Source organism: Syngnathus leptorhynchus, chromosome 16 (genome assembly GCF_054491065.1).
Source record: "Syngnathus leptorhynchus isolate UIUO chromosome 16, UIUO_Slep, whole genome shotgun sequence".
Taxonomy (NCBI): Eukaryota; Metazoa; Chordata; class Actinopteri; order Syngnathiformes; family Syngnathidae; genus Syngnathus; species Syngnathus leptorhynchus.
Genome location: NC_141210.1, coordinates 5,652,796 through 5,666,564, shown reverse-complemented (window position 1 = coordinate 5,666,564; position 13,769 = coordinate 5,652,796). Strand labels below are relative to the sequence as shown.

At 38.9% G+C, this 13,769-nt stretch overlaps 4 protein-coding genes across 14 annotated transcripts; 3 read left to right on the top strand and 1 right to left on the bottom strand.

Annotated features, from left to right (window-relative positions):
• Positions 1 to 70: 70 nt before the first annotated feature.
• On the top strand, positions 71 to 4,332 carry LOC147044378 (serine/threonine-protein phosphatase 4 catalytic subunit B). 2 transcript variants are annotated; one of them, XM_085934515.1, is made up of 9 exons: positions 71 to 229; positions 1,051 to 1,197; positions 1,432 to 1,483; positions 1,568 to 1,618; positions 1,772 to 1,873; positions 2,487 to 2,660; positions 2,957 to 3,083; positions 3,185 to 3,374; positions 3,618 to 4,330. In XM_085934515.1, the coding sequence occupies exons 2-9, from the start codon at positions 1,088 to 1,090 to the stop codon at positions 3,745 to 3,747; spliced, it is 936 nt and encodes a 311-aa protein (XP_085790641.1). In that variant the 5' UTR covers positions 71 to 229; positions 1,051 to 1,087; the 3' UTR covers positions 3,748 to 4,330. The 2 variants fall into 2 exon arrangements, with proteins under 2 accessions (XP_085790641.1, XP_085790642.1); XM_085934516.1 differs by having other exon boundaries at positions 98 to 189; positions 3,618 to 4,332.
• On the bottom strand, positions 914 to 10,521 carry aldh3b1 (aldehyde dehydrogenase 3 family, member B1). 9 transcript variants are annotated; one of them, XM_085934501.1, is made up of 11 exons: positions 10,114 to 10,521; positions 8,730 to 8,777; positions 7,637 to 7,806; positions 7,348 to 7,458; positions 7,094 to 7,214; positions 6,771 to 6,856; positions 6,589 to 6,670; positions 6,008 to 6,400; positions 5,670 to 5,833; positions 5,484 to 5,583; positions 914 to 5,374 (listed from the first exon to the last, which is right to left on the bottom strand). In XM_085934501.1, the coding sequence occupies exons 3-11, from the start codon at positions 7,796 to 7,798 to the stop codon at positions 5,187 to 5,189; spliced, it is 1,407 nt and encodes a 468-aa protein (XP_085790627.1). In that variant the 5' UTR covers positions 7,799 to 7,806; positions 8,730 to 8,777; positions 10,114 to 10,521; the 3' UTR covers positions 914 to 5,186. The 9 variants fall into 9 exon arrangements, with proteins under 9 accessions (XP_085790627.1, XP_085790626.1, XP_085790634.1 ...); XM_085934500.1 differs by having other exon boundaries at positions 8,730 to 8,792; positions 10,114 to 10,249; XM_085934508.1 differs by lacking the exon at positions 10,114 to 10,521 and adding an exon at positions 9,510 to 9,620.
• timm29 (translocase of inner mitochondrial membrane 29) lies at positions 8,830 to 10,780 on the top strand. 2 transcript variants are annotated; one of them, XM_085934518.1, is made up of 3 exons: positions 8,830 to 9,012; positions 9,822 to 9,904; positions 10,174 to 10,780. In XM_085934518.1, exons 2-3 carry the CDS (start codon positions 9,826 to 9,828, stop codon positions 10,767 to 10,769), a joined length of 675 nt encoding a protein of 224 aa, XP_085790644.1. In that variant the 5' UTR covers positions 8,830 to 9,012; positions 9,822 to 9,825; the 3' UTR covers positions 10,770 to 10,780. The 2 variants fall into 2 exon arrangements, with proteins under 2 accessions (XP_085790644.1, XP_085790643.1); XM_085934517.1 differs by lacking the exon at positions 8,830 to 9,012 and having other exon boundaries at positions 9,658 to 9,904.
• A 300-nt stretch (positions 10,781 to 11,080) lies between these two features.
• Positions 11,081 to 13,610, top strand: rpl23 (ribosomal protein L23). Its single transcript, XM_085933203.1, has 5 exons — positions 11,081 to 11,163; positions 11,805 to 11,888; positions 12,526 to 12,654; positions 12,796 to 12,909; positions 13,486 to 13,610. Exons 1-5 carry the CDS (start codon positions 11,151 to 11,153, stop codon positions 13,566 to 13,568), a joined length of 423 nt encoding a protein of 140 aa, XP_085789329.1. The 5' UTR covers positions 11,081 to 11,150; the 3' UTR covers positions 13,569 to 13,610.
• Positions 13,611 to 13,769: the final 159 nt, after the last annotated feature.

The window sequence follows — 13,769 nt, the reverse complement described above, 5'->3', positions numbered from 1 at the left end:
ATTTATTAACCCTCCGACTCATTAGACATCATTGTGATTCATACTCCGAAACAAAAGGTGGCGGTAATGCGCCCAAATGTTTGCGACCCGCCAAAATGTCAAAACAGAAGAGCGTCAACCGGCAGTGACGACGCAGCAACGGGAGGGCGAGAGGCCGGTAAAGGAAGAAAACGGACTCCAAATTATAAAGTATATTAGAGATTGTTTTTCCACCTTATATCCAATCTAAGTAAGTCGTTACTTTTTAATAATAGGACATTCTAAATGTTTATCTGACAGTGTGGTTCGCGTGTTCAAGACACGCACTTAACCGTGGCAATAGTAGCTCGAACGATGGCTTACACAATTTTGTGTTTTATTCCTCAGTGTGTTGACGGCCGATGTTATATAGATTATCTAAAGATCACAAACTACATGAAGGCTACAAAAGAATCTGTTGATTAACTTCAAGATGGTGACTTTCTTACGAATGGCCTTTGTTGAGCATAGGCCTCACGCGCTAGGCCTAGGCTAAGTGAGTGTATGTACGTACGTACGTATGTGTGTATGGGTGTGTGTGTGTGTGTGTGTGTGTGTATATATATATATATATATATATATATATATATATATATATATATATATATATAGGTATGTATGTTTATATATGTATGTGTGTATGTGAATGTCAACATATGTGCTTGTGTATATATAAATGTGTCAAAATATGTGTGTGTGTGTATATATATATATATATATATATATATATATATATATATGTGTGTGTGTGTGTGTGTGTGTGTGTGTGTGTGTGTGTGTGTGTGTGTGTGTGTGTGTGTGTGTGTGTGTGTGTGTGTGTGTGTGTGTGTGTGTGTGTGTGTGTGTGTAATAAATGATGTGCCACATATTTTCCTGCTACCGAATGTGCCAGTTCCCCAACATTGCCAGGGCTGCAAGGACCCTATATAGCTGCTCGCAGCTCTATTTGTATTTATTTTTTTACTTACAACAGTAACTAACCTATGATGGAAAACATTGCTTCATAACATGGAAATGTGCATCTTTTAACAGGAGTGTGTGAAGATCAGTGTGTGGACCAGCTTTCCCTATGTGTGTGACAATGGGAGATATCAGCGACTTGGACCGACAGATTGAACAGCTCAGACGATGTGAACTTATTAAGGAAAACGAAGTGAAAGCCCTTTGTGCTAAAGCTAGGTAACATTCGCATGTATACACTTATTCACAAAAAAATCTATTCGATTTTATGCTACATATGTCAATTTTGGGTTTAAAATAATTAGAAATTGAGTATATTTGGGTTTTGTTTCCTGTTTTGAAAAAGTGCACTAAGTATCCATATGGATGTAACAGCATTTAGTGAAGATTGTTTAGTGTGCATGTTAGTACTTGTTAAAACTACCTAACCAATGTTTTTATTTGTATTATCAGAGAGATTCTGGTTGAAGAAAGCAATGTCCAAAGAGTGGACTCTCCTGTAACAGTAAGGGTCTTTTTTTTTCTGTTTCCCATTGGTCATAAATTATAACATTCTTTTGAGTGGTGACAATGATTATCCATTTCACAGGTCTGCGGTGATATACACGGTCAATTCTATGACTTGAAGGAGCTTTTTAGGGTAAGTGTTGGAAATTTCAATAGAATGGTGTTTACATTTCTCAAAACTACACTGTATATTGATGTTAAAAATAAATGCCAAGTGGCCAATAACTTAAGATACCAAATAGTTTTACATTTCTAATATTATGTCATCGTATTACGTTTACAACAGGTCGGCGGAGATGTTCCGGAGACAAATTACCTCTTCATGGGAGACTTTGTAGACCGAGGCTTTTACAGTGTGGAAACATTCCTTCTTCTTCTAGCTCTTAAGGTACAAATCCTTGTTGATAATATATTTGGATTGGTTTCATGGATGTTAAGATGAGAGCAGAGCTATCCATTTTGTTCCTAGCCAGCCCCTCCCGAGCCCTTGCGTGAATTTTGCGACCGACTACCGGTTTGACCCGGAACCGGCGTTCACATTCCAACCAAGACACCCGATGCCAAACTTTGGCGCTAATCCACTTTTCAATGAGGTTAAAACTACCAGTAGTCTAAACGCAATTATATTTGATCTGTTCAGAAAAGTGCCATGCTACATGTTTCTGCATAACTACAGTCGTGTATGCCACACACGTGAAGTCATACCTGTTGTTCTTGTAGGACTTGTCTCACCTCCTTAGCACCTTGTGCCTCTTTGTCATATCTCAACCTGGAAGGAACACTGATAAAGTCTTGTCAGAAAATATTGTCGAAATTTCCCTCCACTTCAAATTGTGTAATTTCTGTCTTACTTGTTGATACTTCACAAAAATGTGTGTCTTTTTTTGAAACCTGATATGTGGGAAAAGGTGGATTAATACTTTAGCAAGGGACTAGGAAGGTCATGTGACCTGTGACCAATTCTTTTTTTTTTTTTAAACCATTCTGTGTGGTATTTTCAGGTGCGTTACCCAGACAGGATAACTTTGATTCGGGGAAACCATGAGTCTCGACAAATCACCCAGGTCTACGGTTTTTATGATGAGTGCCTCAGAAAATATGGCTCTGTCACAGTCTGGAGATACTGCACTGAAATTTTTGACTACCTTTCCCTCTCCGCTATCATTGACGGCAAGGTAAGAAGTCAATTTGTTCTTACGAACCATTTCCTTAGCTAGCGAGCTAGTTTAGCATGCGGCATCTGTGGTATGAGATTTGAGTTTAGATAACCCATTTTAAAAGTGGAAGTTTGGAAATCCTACTTGTTCTGTTGTCAACACAATTAGGGTGTGTGTGACCTGTAATTTTTTTTTTTTATATACAAGTTTCACCTGAGTATAAGTCAAAGTTCCAGTCAAACTGTGGAGGAAAAAAAAGTTAAATCATTTTTGTCTCATGAGTTGTTTTAATTCAGTCTCTTCTATTTCCTCAGATATTTTGTGTGCATGGTGGCTTATCGCCGTCCATCCAGACATTGGATCAAATCCGGACCATTGACAGAAAACAGGAAGTGCCTCATGATGGGCCCATGTGTGACCTCCTTTGGTCAGACCCAGAAGGTATACAAGCAAGCTCAACACTTTCTCAATACAAAAAGGCAAATGACATTGACAATGATAACAACCTGTCCCTGTTTTTAACTTTGTGTCCCTGGTCTCAGACACGACTGGATGGGGTGTGAGTCCCAGAGGTGCTGGCTACCTGTTTGGTAGCGATGTCGTGGCCCAGTTCAATGCTGCCAATGACATTCACATGATTTGCAGAGCACATCAACTGGTCATGGAAGGTTATAAGTGGCACTTTAACGAAACAGTGCTCACTGTGTGGTCAGCACCAAACTACTGCTACAGGTATGACGACGCATGAGTCATTTTTCCAATAGGACACCAATGAGTAAATATGATACAGTTGCAGATTCATTGAGGGGAAATAGGGTTAGTTATCTTGTCCGAGTAAAAGTATCTGTTTGCTAATGTCCGATATGAAGTCAAGTTTACTTAGAGCCAGTCAAGTCAAGTTTACTTAGAGCCTTGTAATTTATTCACCATCAAATATGGGTCCATTGAATTTTTTTTCTTTTTTTGCTGATACAGATGTGGCAACGTGGCTGCCATTTTGGAGCTGGATGAACATTTACAACGAGAGTTCATCATATTTGAAGCAGCACCACAGGAAACAAGAGGCATTCCATCAAAGAAGCCAGTTGCAGACTATTTTCTCTGAAGTCTTGTGTATTCATTTCACCAAGTCCTAATTCAAAGAACTCTGTGCAGTTGGACTGAAAACCCGCAGAGACCTGGCAATGTCTGAACCATGAGATCATTTTTCTTCTCTTTATTTGTAAATTCAACTCCGCTCATTTATTCAGTCCTCACATAAGTTTATTCTAAAGATATGTTGGAACTTATTTTTTTTTTTTCCCCTTTCAGAAAAAAAATCATAGGTTTCACAATTTGTAGTGTGATGTCTAGTAAGCTGGCCAAAGTGAGACACTGTATTCACACTTCTTTTCACTTTGGTCTTTTTTTTTTTAATCTAATGTCTGTAGGTCTTTTTTTTTTTAATCTAATGTCTGTAGGTTTATCAATTTTGATATTAAAATAAAGTTTTTGTATTGGTGTTTTTGCTAAATAAAAGCCACTTGAGCATAACAAAGTTCACATGGCTAGTTATCACGCCCTGGCCCAAAGGTTGCGTTCATACTTAAATCATTTAGACCATTGTCTGAGAACTTTTATTGCTCAAAACTGTTATCAATAAGTATCCCTCGGGGCCAAGCTAAATAATTTTTGGTATTTTCTTCTGCTTATCTGGGTGTGGTCATCGGTACAGCAACTTAGTAATTAGGGAAGCCTAACCTTTCCTGTACCCAGCCACTCCTTCCTGGTCTTCCAAGGTGATCATATGGCATGGGTTGCCAGTTAGCTGTTTATTAAAAATCGTTAACATATATGAAGTTTCAGATTTTCTGAAGCATGTGCAATACAAAATTTTATACCCCGCCCTCATCATATATTTTGAAAATATATTTTTCCCCAGTTTTACCAGGCCTTAAAATAGCACAACCCAAGTTAGAAGTCAATAAGATGAATTCTCCAGGACAAGGGTGCAAATGTAAATGTGCAAAATTTGGCATTCCAAAACGTATAACTCTTCTGTTCATTTTAGACTATGGCTGCAATGCACGTCTCATTTCCGTAGGTCTAGATCAAATATACTGAGATTGATTTTTGATTGTTCGCACTATGTGCAGAGCCATTTTATTTTAATCCTTTAGGACAACTTTAAAATGACTTTTTTCACTAGGATGGATAAATATGCAAAGTTTGCAGTTTTCATTTTTGTTTAGGATATCTAAAAGGTGATTCGTTACAAAAAAATATTAATAATTCCTACAAAAACAATAGGGACCTCGAAAATCTTAAAACACAAACAGAATGAAGAACATGGGAAAAAGTATTGATTAAAGAAATATGGACTATCTGTACATAAGCATAAAAAAAGCATAGTGACTAATCAACAACAGGTCCAAGAGATCATTTTCACCATTTGAAAACTGAATAACACCATAAAGTAATTTAATAACGGTAATGTTGCTAGATGGACCCCAAAAAATGTTGATGTTGATCTCACCATACTGCCATAGAAATTTCTTTATGCTGTCACATGAGTAAGCAAGTTCTCTTAACTGAGGCAGTCCAGCGCAGCCAGCTCAGTTTCTTATCACTGTAGGGTGGGTAGCGTAGGCCATTCAGTTTTTCCAACGCCCATCCACGCATCATGCAGCCTCGTCGGTGGCTGAAGGTCTCAAAGCCCCAGCGACCATGGTAAGAGCCCCAGCCGCTGGCCCCTGAAAGATAAGTGAAAATCAAAATTCCAAATATTTACAATTGGACTTCAAGATTGAACTGACCTTGTGTGAATATTATCAAATAAAAATATATTTCTTTAACACCTACCTACACCTCCAAATGGTAGTCCCGGTAGTGTCATGTGCACAATCCCGTCATTTGAACAGAATCCTCCACTGGTTGTTTTCTCCATCACTGTGTTTATGACCTCGAGAGAAAAAACAAAAAACATCACAAAAGAGTGTACAATACATAAATCTATGATTGTAACACTCGAAGCACGTGTTTCCTTACAAGGTTTTCCTCAGAGAAAACGTAGAGGGCCAATGGCTTCTCCTTCTGATTGACAATGCCAATGGCTTTATCCAGAGACTCGACAGTTAGAATAGGAAGAATTGGGCCAAAGATCTCCTCTTTCATGAGTGCGTCATCTTCAGCTACATTAACCACTGTCGGAGCTAAAAGGAATTAATAACACACATACAGTATATAATATAATTATTAGTAAGCGATCACTTACGACGACTACTAATAATAGTAATTATTTACATATACGTTTGGTTGTGTTGCCTTAAAAATAGCGAAAAACTGCAACAAGAGATGAGTTATCAACAAATTTAAGACCAATTCACCAATGTATTTGTCCTGTTGGTCACTTTCACCTCCGATGACAACCGTCCCGTTGGACTTCTTCAGGAGTTTTGTCAGACGAGTCCAGTGTTGCTGTGACACAATACGGCAGAAATCTGGAGAGGTCTGAGGATCCTCGCCATAGAAATCCTTCAGGATCTTAGACAAGACAGGAAGAAGGGCATCGTATGTAGCCTTGGGGCACAATACATAGTCTGGTGCAACGCAGCTCTGTCCTGCGTTGAAGAACTTGGCCCATACTAAGCGGCGTGCAGCATATTCAAGAGTCACTGATCCATAAATCAAGCATGGACATTTGCCACCCAGTTCCAAAGTTACTGGGGTCAAGTGAACTGAGGCTGCCTGTAAGATGCTGTGAGCCACAATTTGAGAACCTGCAACAAGAGAAAAATGGTCAATTAGTAGGTGAGAAGTAACTAATATTATTTCTACTGTTTAGCATTGGACTTTGAAAAATTGTTGACAATTTTTAAAATCCGTTCTGCAGTCAAAGCTTCTACTTATGACCCAAATTTCAATTTCCTAACCAGACCCATCACCGACATACATAAATTGACTTAACCAGTGTAGAATATGTGGTCAAAGCGATTTTGCAGAAGTGCCTTGGTCTCCTCTGCTCCACCGCTAACAACTGCATAACAGTCCTGGCAAAAAAAAAAAAAAATAGGTCAGTAATTTAACATAATTATTTGTAATCTTGTTTTCTTTTCTGCAACTTTTTACTATACTATATATTGTCCTTACCTGTGACAGGTATTTGGGGATGAGCTCTGCTATCAGCCGGTCTGCAGCGGCACTGACTTCAGAGGGCTTGATGACCACACAATTTCCTGGGTAGAGGCATCAAACAAAACAGTGAGAACTATTAAATCTCAATCACACAAAAGAAAAATTGTGCAAAAATTCACAATCAGTGCTCCCACACAGATACTGAGAAGACAAGGGTCCACACAAAGGACAAACAAAACCATATGACAAAACAAAAATACAAACAACTGTGCCATCTTGGGTGGAAAAAAAGATTAATGTAAGAACTTATGTTTTTGTTAAATAGCTGTCAATCATACCTGCTGCAATGGCTCCAACCATGGGTGAGAGAACTAGCTGAAGGGGGTAATTCCATGCCCCAATGATAAGCACCACTCCTAATGGTTCTCTTCGCACAAAACAGTTATCCAACTTTGTGGCCTGCAACCCAATAGATATACAATTGTTCAGGGGTTAAAGAAAAAAAAAAAGAACAAATATGAATTCATGATTCCCAGCCGACTTGGGGTGACAAGCAAAGTATATACACACACATGCACAAAGTATAACTTACAAGATTCGTGCTGACGTACTCTGGCTCCATCCATCCTTGAAGGTTCATGATGGCGTAGTCTAGCTCATTAATCACCATATCAATCTCAGACAGACTGGCCTCAAATTTGGGCTATTGAGGGATGAAGAAAAGTAATCACTAAATAATAAATGTAAACATGAAAAACATACATGTATGTTTGTTATCATTTTCTTTTCTTGTCATGTGTTCATATGTTCAAAAAAATAAAAATGGTGTCATTTATGTGACATAATATCACATATGCACTTATTTCTATGATAAATGTTACCTTGCCAAAATCCTGGCGCAATACATTCAAAATATCCTCCTCGTTATCATGGATCATGGCCCTTAATTTAGAAAGCTGATCATAACGAAAGTCCTCAGATGTTGTAATGCCGGAACGGAAAGCCAGACGTAAGCGGTCCACAATTTCATTCTTGCTGTCCATCTTTTCACCTAAAATACCAACACAAATGTTTTGAAAAAAAACCAAAAAAAACATCTGTGATTCAGAAAATATACATGCTTGTTAATTTACAATGGTGTAACAATAATGGAAAGTTGCCACTACACACAACTCTCCAATCTTCACAAAATGTATATCATCATTTTAAAGGGAGACATCGGTTCTGGTCCTTTAGGGGCTTGAGGACCATCTGCCATCTTGGAAATACACATTCCAATTCAACATAACACTTCATTGAGTCATCAGAAACCTCGAATGTCATGTCATATTTTTCTTTCATTTATTTCCTCCCAACGCTTTTCTTCTTGGCTTAGCCATCTGACTGCAGAACCACTCCCAGCTAAGATGTGAGTGCAAATGTATGCAGAGCATATTTCCACCTCTCCAGGCTAAACTCTAGTGGTGAGATTCTACTCTGACTATGTCATTTGCATTCTTCCTGTATGATCTCATCTGTCAACCTCTCCATCACCACTGGAAACAAGGACTCAGATCTGATCTTTGCTGTTATCTCACTTCCACCTCGAATGCTGTCACACGACCCTTGTACATATCCCACACTACTCTCACATATCTACACTTCACTTTAATGATCTGAGGTGATCATTTCTTTTCCTCTTTAGAAATCCTACAGCTTAATCCAGATATACTAGAACAATTGGAAATGCCAGTGACTCCTGCAGATTTATTAAATGCTATTGACCCATCAAAAATAAAAATCTCACATTTCAGTGTGTACTAATTAGTACACACTGAACTAATTAGTACCCAGTAAAATGCATTATTTGAATTATAAGTGCCCAAAAAAGGTCGCTTGTGTTTTAATAACAGAAGTTCGTTTGTATTCAATTGTTTCCAACACAGCTTCTTATGAAAAGAAAGCTTTGAGTAGATAAATTGATATTTCACCAACCTGTTTAGGGGACTTCAATGCCAGTCTAGTTTGTTGCATCTGTTGTTTCTGAAACACAAAACACTGTTGATGGTTACTTCCGGGTGTTGCAGTGCTAGACATGAACACAATGTGGGTGGGACGTTTTTTAAGTTCTTGAAAAACGAGTCTTGCACTAGCGGTTTTCTCAATTACCCCAAAGTTTCTTTTTAGAATGGCAAACTGCGCGTGCGCAGTGGCTATATTGCTTAATTGCAATCAATTGTGCGGTACAAGCGGGTACGATTCTTTCACGAGCCAAAAGGTGTGAACCGGTTTACTATTTCATCATAAACATCAGATATGATTTCAACCAAACACTGCTGCTTTGATGTCTTTTGATGCGCTCGTCGTGATCATATGGAATTGTTCGCCATACTTTTACCGATGTTACATGTCACGTTACTCCCATGTTATCTTGCTCCCTGTCTCGAGTTACGACTGTTATTGTAAGGCGAAATGCGCAGTTTTGTGTTTCGCGACTGCAGATTCGTTACAGAGACTTAGAACTTCCCTGATTCCAAAACTGTTCAAATAATGTTACCATTGCCTGATGGGAGGTCAGCATCAGCTGTCATGCGATGTTTGGATGCTTTAAGGCAAGCAAGTTCTAACAGAGAACAGTGCGCATGGATTTTTTTTTTTAAACACACATATAATTGCTTATAAAAAGAAAGAAAACGTGTCTCCAGATAATTTTAGCCAATTTGGTTGTCTCTTTCAATCCCAAACTATTTATAGTCTTCAGGAATAAATAATTACCTCAAATGTAATGTGCATGTTAACAAAAAGGTCAAAGCTGCATAAATTATATACATTTACAAAGTCGCCCTACAGCGTCGGTATGTTTTAAAATGATATTTTTACGAACGCGGACCATTATTAAGGTATTTTGATTTAGTGGAGTTGCCGTAGTAAGCGACCCAAGGTGGCGGACATTCTGCGCATGCGCAAGATGGTTGCCGGTTCAAGCATGCGCACTAAGCAGTTTCAATACCGTTTGGTATTAACCGTGCTGTCAATTTGAACAATATAAGATTTTGCTTTTGATATGGCGTTCCGATTGGGAATCAGGAGGATGTTTTGTGCTGTAAGAGAAACATCGACCTCTCGTCACTCAACAAGTCTCTGGGACAAACTGAAAAATAGTAAAGCGGGTGAGAATGCATATGACTTTGTTTTAACCTGCATGAGCACGTCAGAACTCCAACTACAGCTGTTCTAGAAGTGAATTGATATATTTTGGCAGCTTTTTTTGTATTTTAATTATTGTCCATTGTGTAAAATGTCTTGAGTCTTCTTGCTAGTCTGTAAAGATTTGATATTTTCATTATTTTTCTTCAACACTAGTATAGTTCATACTTACTTGTATTTAGAGAAATCCAATGCACATTTTATGTTATTCTGCATCTTTTATACTGTTTAGGTATATGGGGACGCGGTCTGGCATCTGACTACAAAGAGGCATGTCGTGATATGGTGGTTGGCATCTGGGAGCATCCTGTCAAAGCATCAATAAGCATTACCATGCTTGGAGGTGCATTAACCAGCTTCTTCACAAAGCCTGATTACTCATCTTTTGAAGAATCCCTCCTTGAGTGTTCCAATCAGCTGGGTCTGCTTTCATCATGGATCCGCAATGCAACCGCTGATAGCCATGTGCAGAAACTGCTTAAGTTTCGCAACGAGGGCCGTCTCTGCCATATCAACCTGGGACTACTTTCTTTTATTTATTTTACTGACCATACACACGACAGCTCTCTGTATGAAGCTCAGTGTTCGAGTTTGTCTGTAATCTGGAGAGAGTTCCCCAGACGTATCATGGATGTAGGCTTTGCTGGTCACTGGTGGGTCCTGAATTCAAAGATGACAAACTATGACGTTAATGAAGATGAGTTCATGTACCTACCAGTGCATATGCAGAGAACATCACCACCCACTGCTCAGGTGGTGGAATCAAATGAGCGACTGCACCGAGAGTCTTGGCTTGCGCTGAAATTGAAAGATGAGGAGAAAGAATAAAAAACATCTGTGTGAAGTGAAATTTGTTATTTTGGTTTTTTTTTACTGGGGGGGGGGGGCGCTCAGAAGTAGTCCTGTCGGGGAGTAATTCAGTGTAGAACCACCACTACCCCATGGTACCGTGCTAGATCAAAATAAACAAATCAATTAAAAAAAAAAAAAAAAAAAAAGGTACCCCCAAAAGTGCAAGTGTGAAATTACGAGTAGAGAAATAAAACAACTGGAACAGTTGAAACTTTATGCAGCAGTAAGTAAAAAAAAAAAAAAAAAATCACTGCTCTTTCCGATTTTATTGAAAGCAGCACGAGATTCCGACAAAACCCGGATGAAGAATATTTCCCACAATCCCCTCTCCCCTCGTTCTCTTTCCCTGTTGTCGCCATGTCGAAAAGAGGTAAGAAAAGAACGTAGTTCAATCCTCTTTCATCATCATTTGCTGTTTTCCATCGGATGATACTTTGTAGTCGCTGTGTATCTTATCAAATTAATTACCTGTTATTCATGATTAGTTCTTGTGATTTTTATTGCTTTGTACAGTTATTAGAATCATTGTAACGAGGCCTCGCGGTAGCCGTCGTGTTAACGCTGAGTATTTTTTTTCATGCTATGTTACATGTTATGAAAGAAGTACTCGGATAACTAGCGATTATATTGACTGTTCGTATTTAAAATGTTTAAACCGACACGTAAAAGCTTTTCATTTCACCCGAATGCTGTTTATATGCAATGCTAAGCAAAATGATGCTGAATTTAATCGTCTAACTCTAAACCTTCACTAAAACATGACACTTCAAATTCTGAACGTGACTACTGACTTTTTTTTCCCGACTGTTGTCAGGCCCACAGCTTTTATTAATACCCCCCGAATTTCGATTTTACACGCATTGATCCCACGCGACTTTCTGTCTAACGCGGTTTGGTCATGGACCCCAATTATTATTTCAAGTCATATTTTCTAAACGAATCTAAACTACTGCATTTATTAGTGTCACAGACACTGTACGTGTATTCTGAACCAAATGTTTATTTTCACAGGACGTGGTGGTTCATCCGGAGCGAAGTTCCGAATCTCGCTGGGTCTTCCAGTGGGTGCAGTTATTAACTGTGCCGACAACACTGGTATGTTTAAATAACAGTTCTCAAAACTGTATGCAGCATTATCTCCTAATGCTACATTCAGGTGGTGAAACAGCATACGTGTCTTGCGTTGATTAGCTTAAAGGTATTTTTACCTGAGCTCTGAGCAAATGCATACATTTATTTTATATTTATAATTTGGATTTGCAAAGCTTTAAACAGTATGTTCTTAAAAGTGGACACAGAGCTTACTGTCAACAACCAAGCCTGTTGTGAATTTTGCCATTAAGATAAGATCAAGTTGTGGAAATATTGTCAAGTTGGACGTTTAGTGGGAAAGTGAAGTTCATGTGTAAGTTGTATTAACTGCGTGCTCACACGCTACCCTCTTACAAAAGCACTTGCTTTGTCTAATCTGTGGCAAACGTGAGCCGTCGTATAAGAGGAGATAGAATTCATCACTGTGGGTGAGACGGCAGCATTAAAAATCAAGTGGCTGCGGTCTCAATCATTGATAAGACAAATTTCTGCATTCTCTGTCTACCTGTTGTCTCTCACCTTGAAATAATGGAAGGAGTGTGAGGAAGAACTTTGATGAGAGGAATATTTGCATCACCTGATGATGTTAAGGCATGCCCCCTCAAATCTCTGATTTCTTCTGATGATCTTTTTCCATTAGGTGCCAAGAACCTGTATATCATCTCAGTGAAAGGCATTAAAGGGCGTCTTAACCGTTTGCCTGCCGCTGGTGTGGGGGACATGGTGATGGCAACTGTCAAGAAAGGCAAGCCTGAGCTCAGGAAGAAGGGTAAGTTCAAAGAATGGTAACAATACAGAGGTTTTTGGTTGTTTTTGTCACAGATTCACCTAGTTGTTGAACTGCACATACCCTTTGAGTTATTTTTTGCTCTTTAACAACATACTAACTAACCATGTCCTCTCTTCATAGTGCATCCTGCAGTCGTGATCAGGCAGCGGAAGTCTTATCGGCGAAAAGATGGAGTCTTTCTCTACTTTGAAGACAATGCAGGCGTCATTGTAAATAATAAAGGTGAAATGAAAGGTGGGTTGAATTATTATTTTTTTAATTCTCTTATGATGTTAATAGGAGTCTCTTTTGGCTTATACGCAAATACTGTCTTAGGTCATCTTTAATATTGGTTTTCAATGTATCATTCATTGTGTGAATCACGTGTTCTGGGAAAAAAAAAAGAGAATACCTTGTAAAGTGGGAAAGTGAAGTTCATGTGTAGATTGTTTTAACTACGTGCTCACACGCCTACCCTCTTATAAAAGCACTTGCTTTGTCTGATCGGTGACAAATGTGAGCCGTCCAATAAGAGGAGATCGAATTCATCACTGTGGGTGAGACGGCAGCATTAAAAATCAAGTTGCTGCGGTCTCAATCATTGATGAGACAAATTAACAGATGGACAGCACACAGAGGCAGGGGTTAAATACTGGAACAAGTTACACGGAGGGAGAAATAAATATGTCTGACTCTCAAGTGCCAGAGCCCTCAATGTTGCCAGGCTAGCAAGGACCCTTCATTATTGTAATCGATATTAAGTGGAAATGCAGTCTGACAGAACCATGTTTGAGACTTCTGAATAATTTCCTGTTTTTCCTCTGTGCCCAGGTTCTGCTATTACGGGCCCAGTTGCCAAGGAGTGTGCCGATCTTTGGCCCAGGATTGCATCAAATGCTGGCAGCATTGCCTGAGTGACACTTGATTTTCAATAATAAAAAAAACTGTTGATGGGAGCTAGTGTTGTCACTATGTACCAACATTTTGAAGTCCCGAAAAGGCAGCAAAATACAAACTTTCACCCAAGATCCCTTGGATAGCAAGTTTTTGTGCAACCAAAGTGCTCATGGTTCCCTCCAAATTGAGATTTGTGCCTCTGTTTCCATGCATAGAAA

Coding starts and splice junctions, on each gene's coding strand:
- LOC147044378 (XM_085934516.1), top strand. CDS start 1,088: ATGTGTGTGACAATGGGAGATATCAGCGACTTGGACCGACAGATTGAA. Junction 1,874..2,486: donor TTCTTCTTCTAGCTCTTAAG/GTACAAATCCTT, acceptor TGGTATTTTCAG/GTGCGTTACCCAGACAGGAT. Junction 3,375..3,617: donor GCACCAAACTACTGCTACAG/GTATGACGACGC, acceptor TTGCTGATACAG/ATGTGGCAACGTGGCTGCCA.
- aldh3b1 (XM_085934501.1), bottom strand. CDS start 7,798: ATGGACAGCAAGAATGAAATTGTGGACCGCTTACGTCTGGCTTTCCGT. Junction 5,834..6,007: donor CCAACAGGACAAATACATTG/GTGAATTGGTCT, acceptor AATTCCTTTTAG/CTCCGACAGTGGTTAATGTA. Junction 5,375..5,483: donor ACTACCATTTGGAGGTGTAG/GTAGGTGTTAAA, acceptor CTTATCTTTCAG/GGGCCAGCGGCTGGGGCTCT.
- timm29 (XM_085934517.1), top strand. CDS start 9,799: ATGGCGTTCCGATTGGGAATCAGGAGGATGTTTTGTGCTGTAAGAGAA. Junction 9,905..10,173: donor ACTGAAAAATAGTAAAGCGG/GTGAGAATGCAT, acceptor TATACTGTTTAG/GTATATGGGGACGCGGTCTG.
- rpl23 (XM_085933203.1), top strand. Junction 12,655..12,795: donor GCCTGAGCTCAGGAAGAAGG/GTAAGTTCAAAG, acceptor CTCTCTTCATAG/TGCATCCTGCAGTCGTGATC. Junction 12,910..13,485: donor TAATAAAGGTGAAATGAAAG/GTGGGTTGAATT, acceptor CTCTGTGCCCAG/GTTCTGCTATTACGGGCCCA.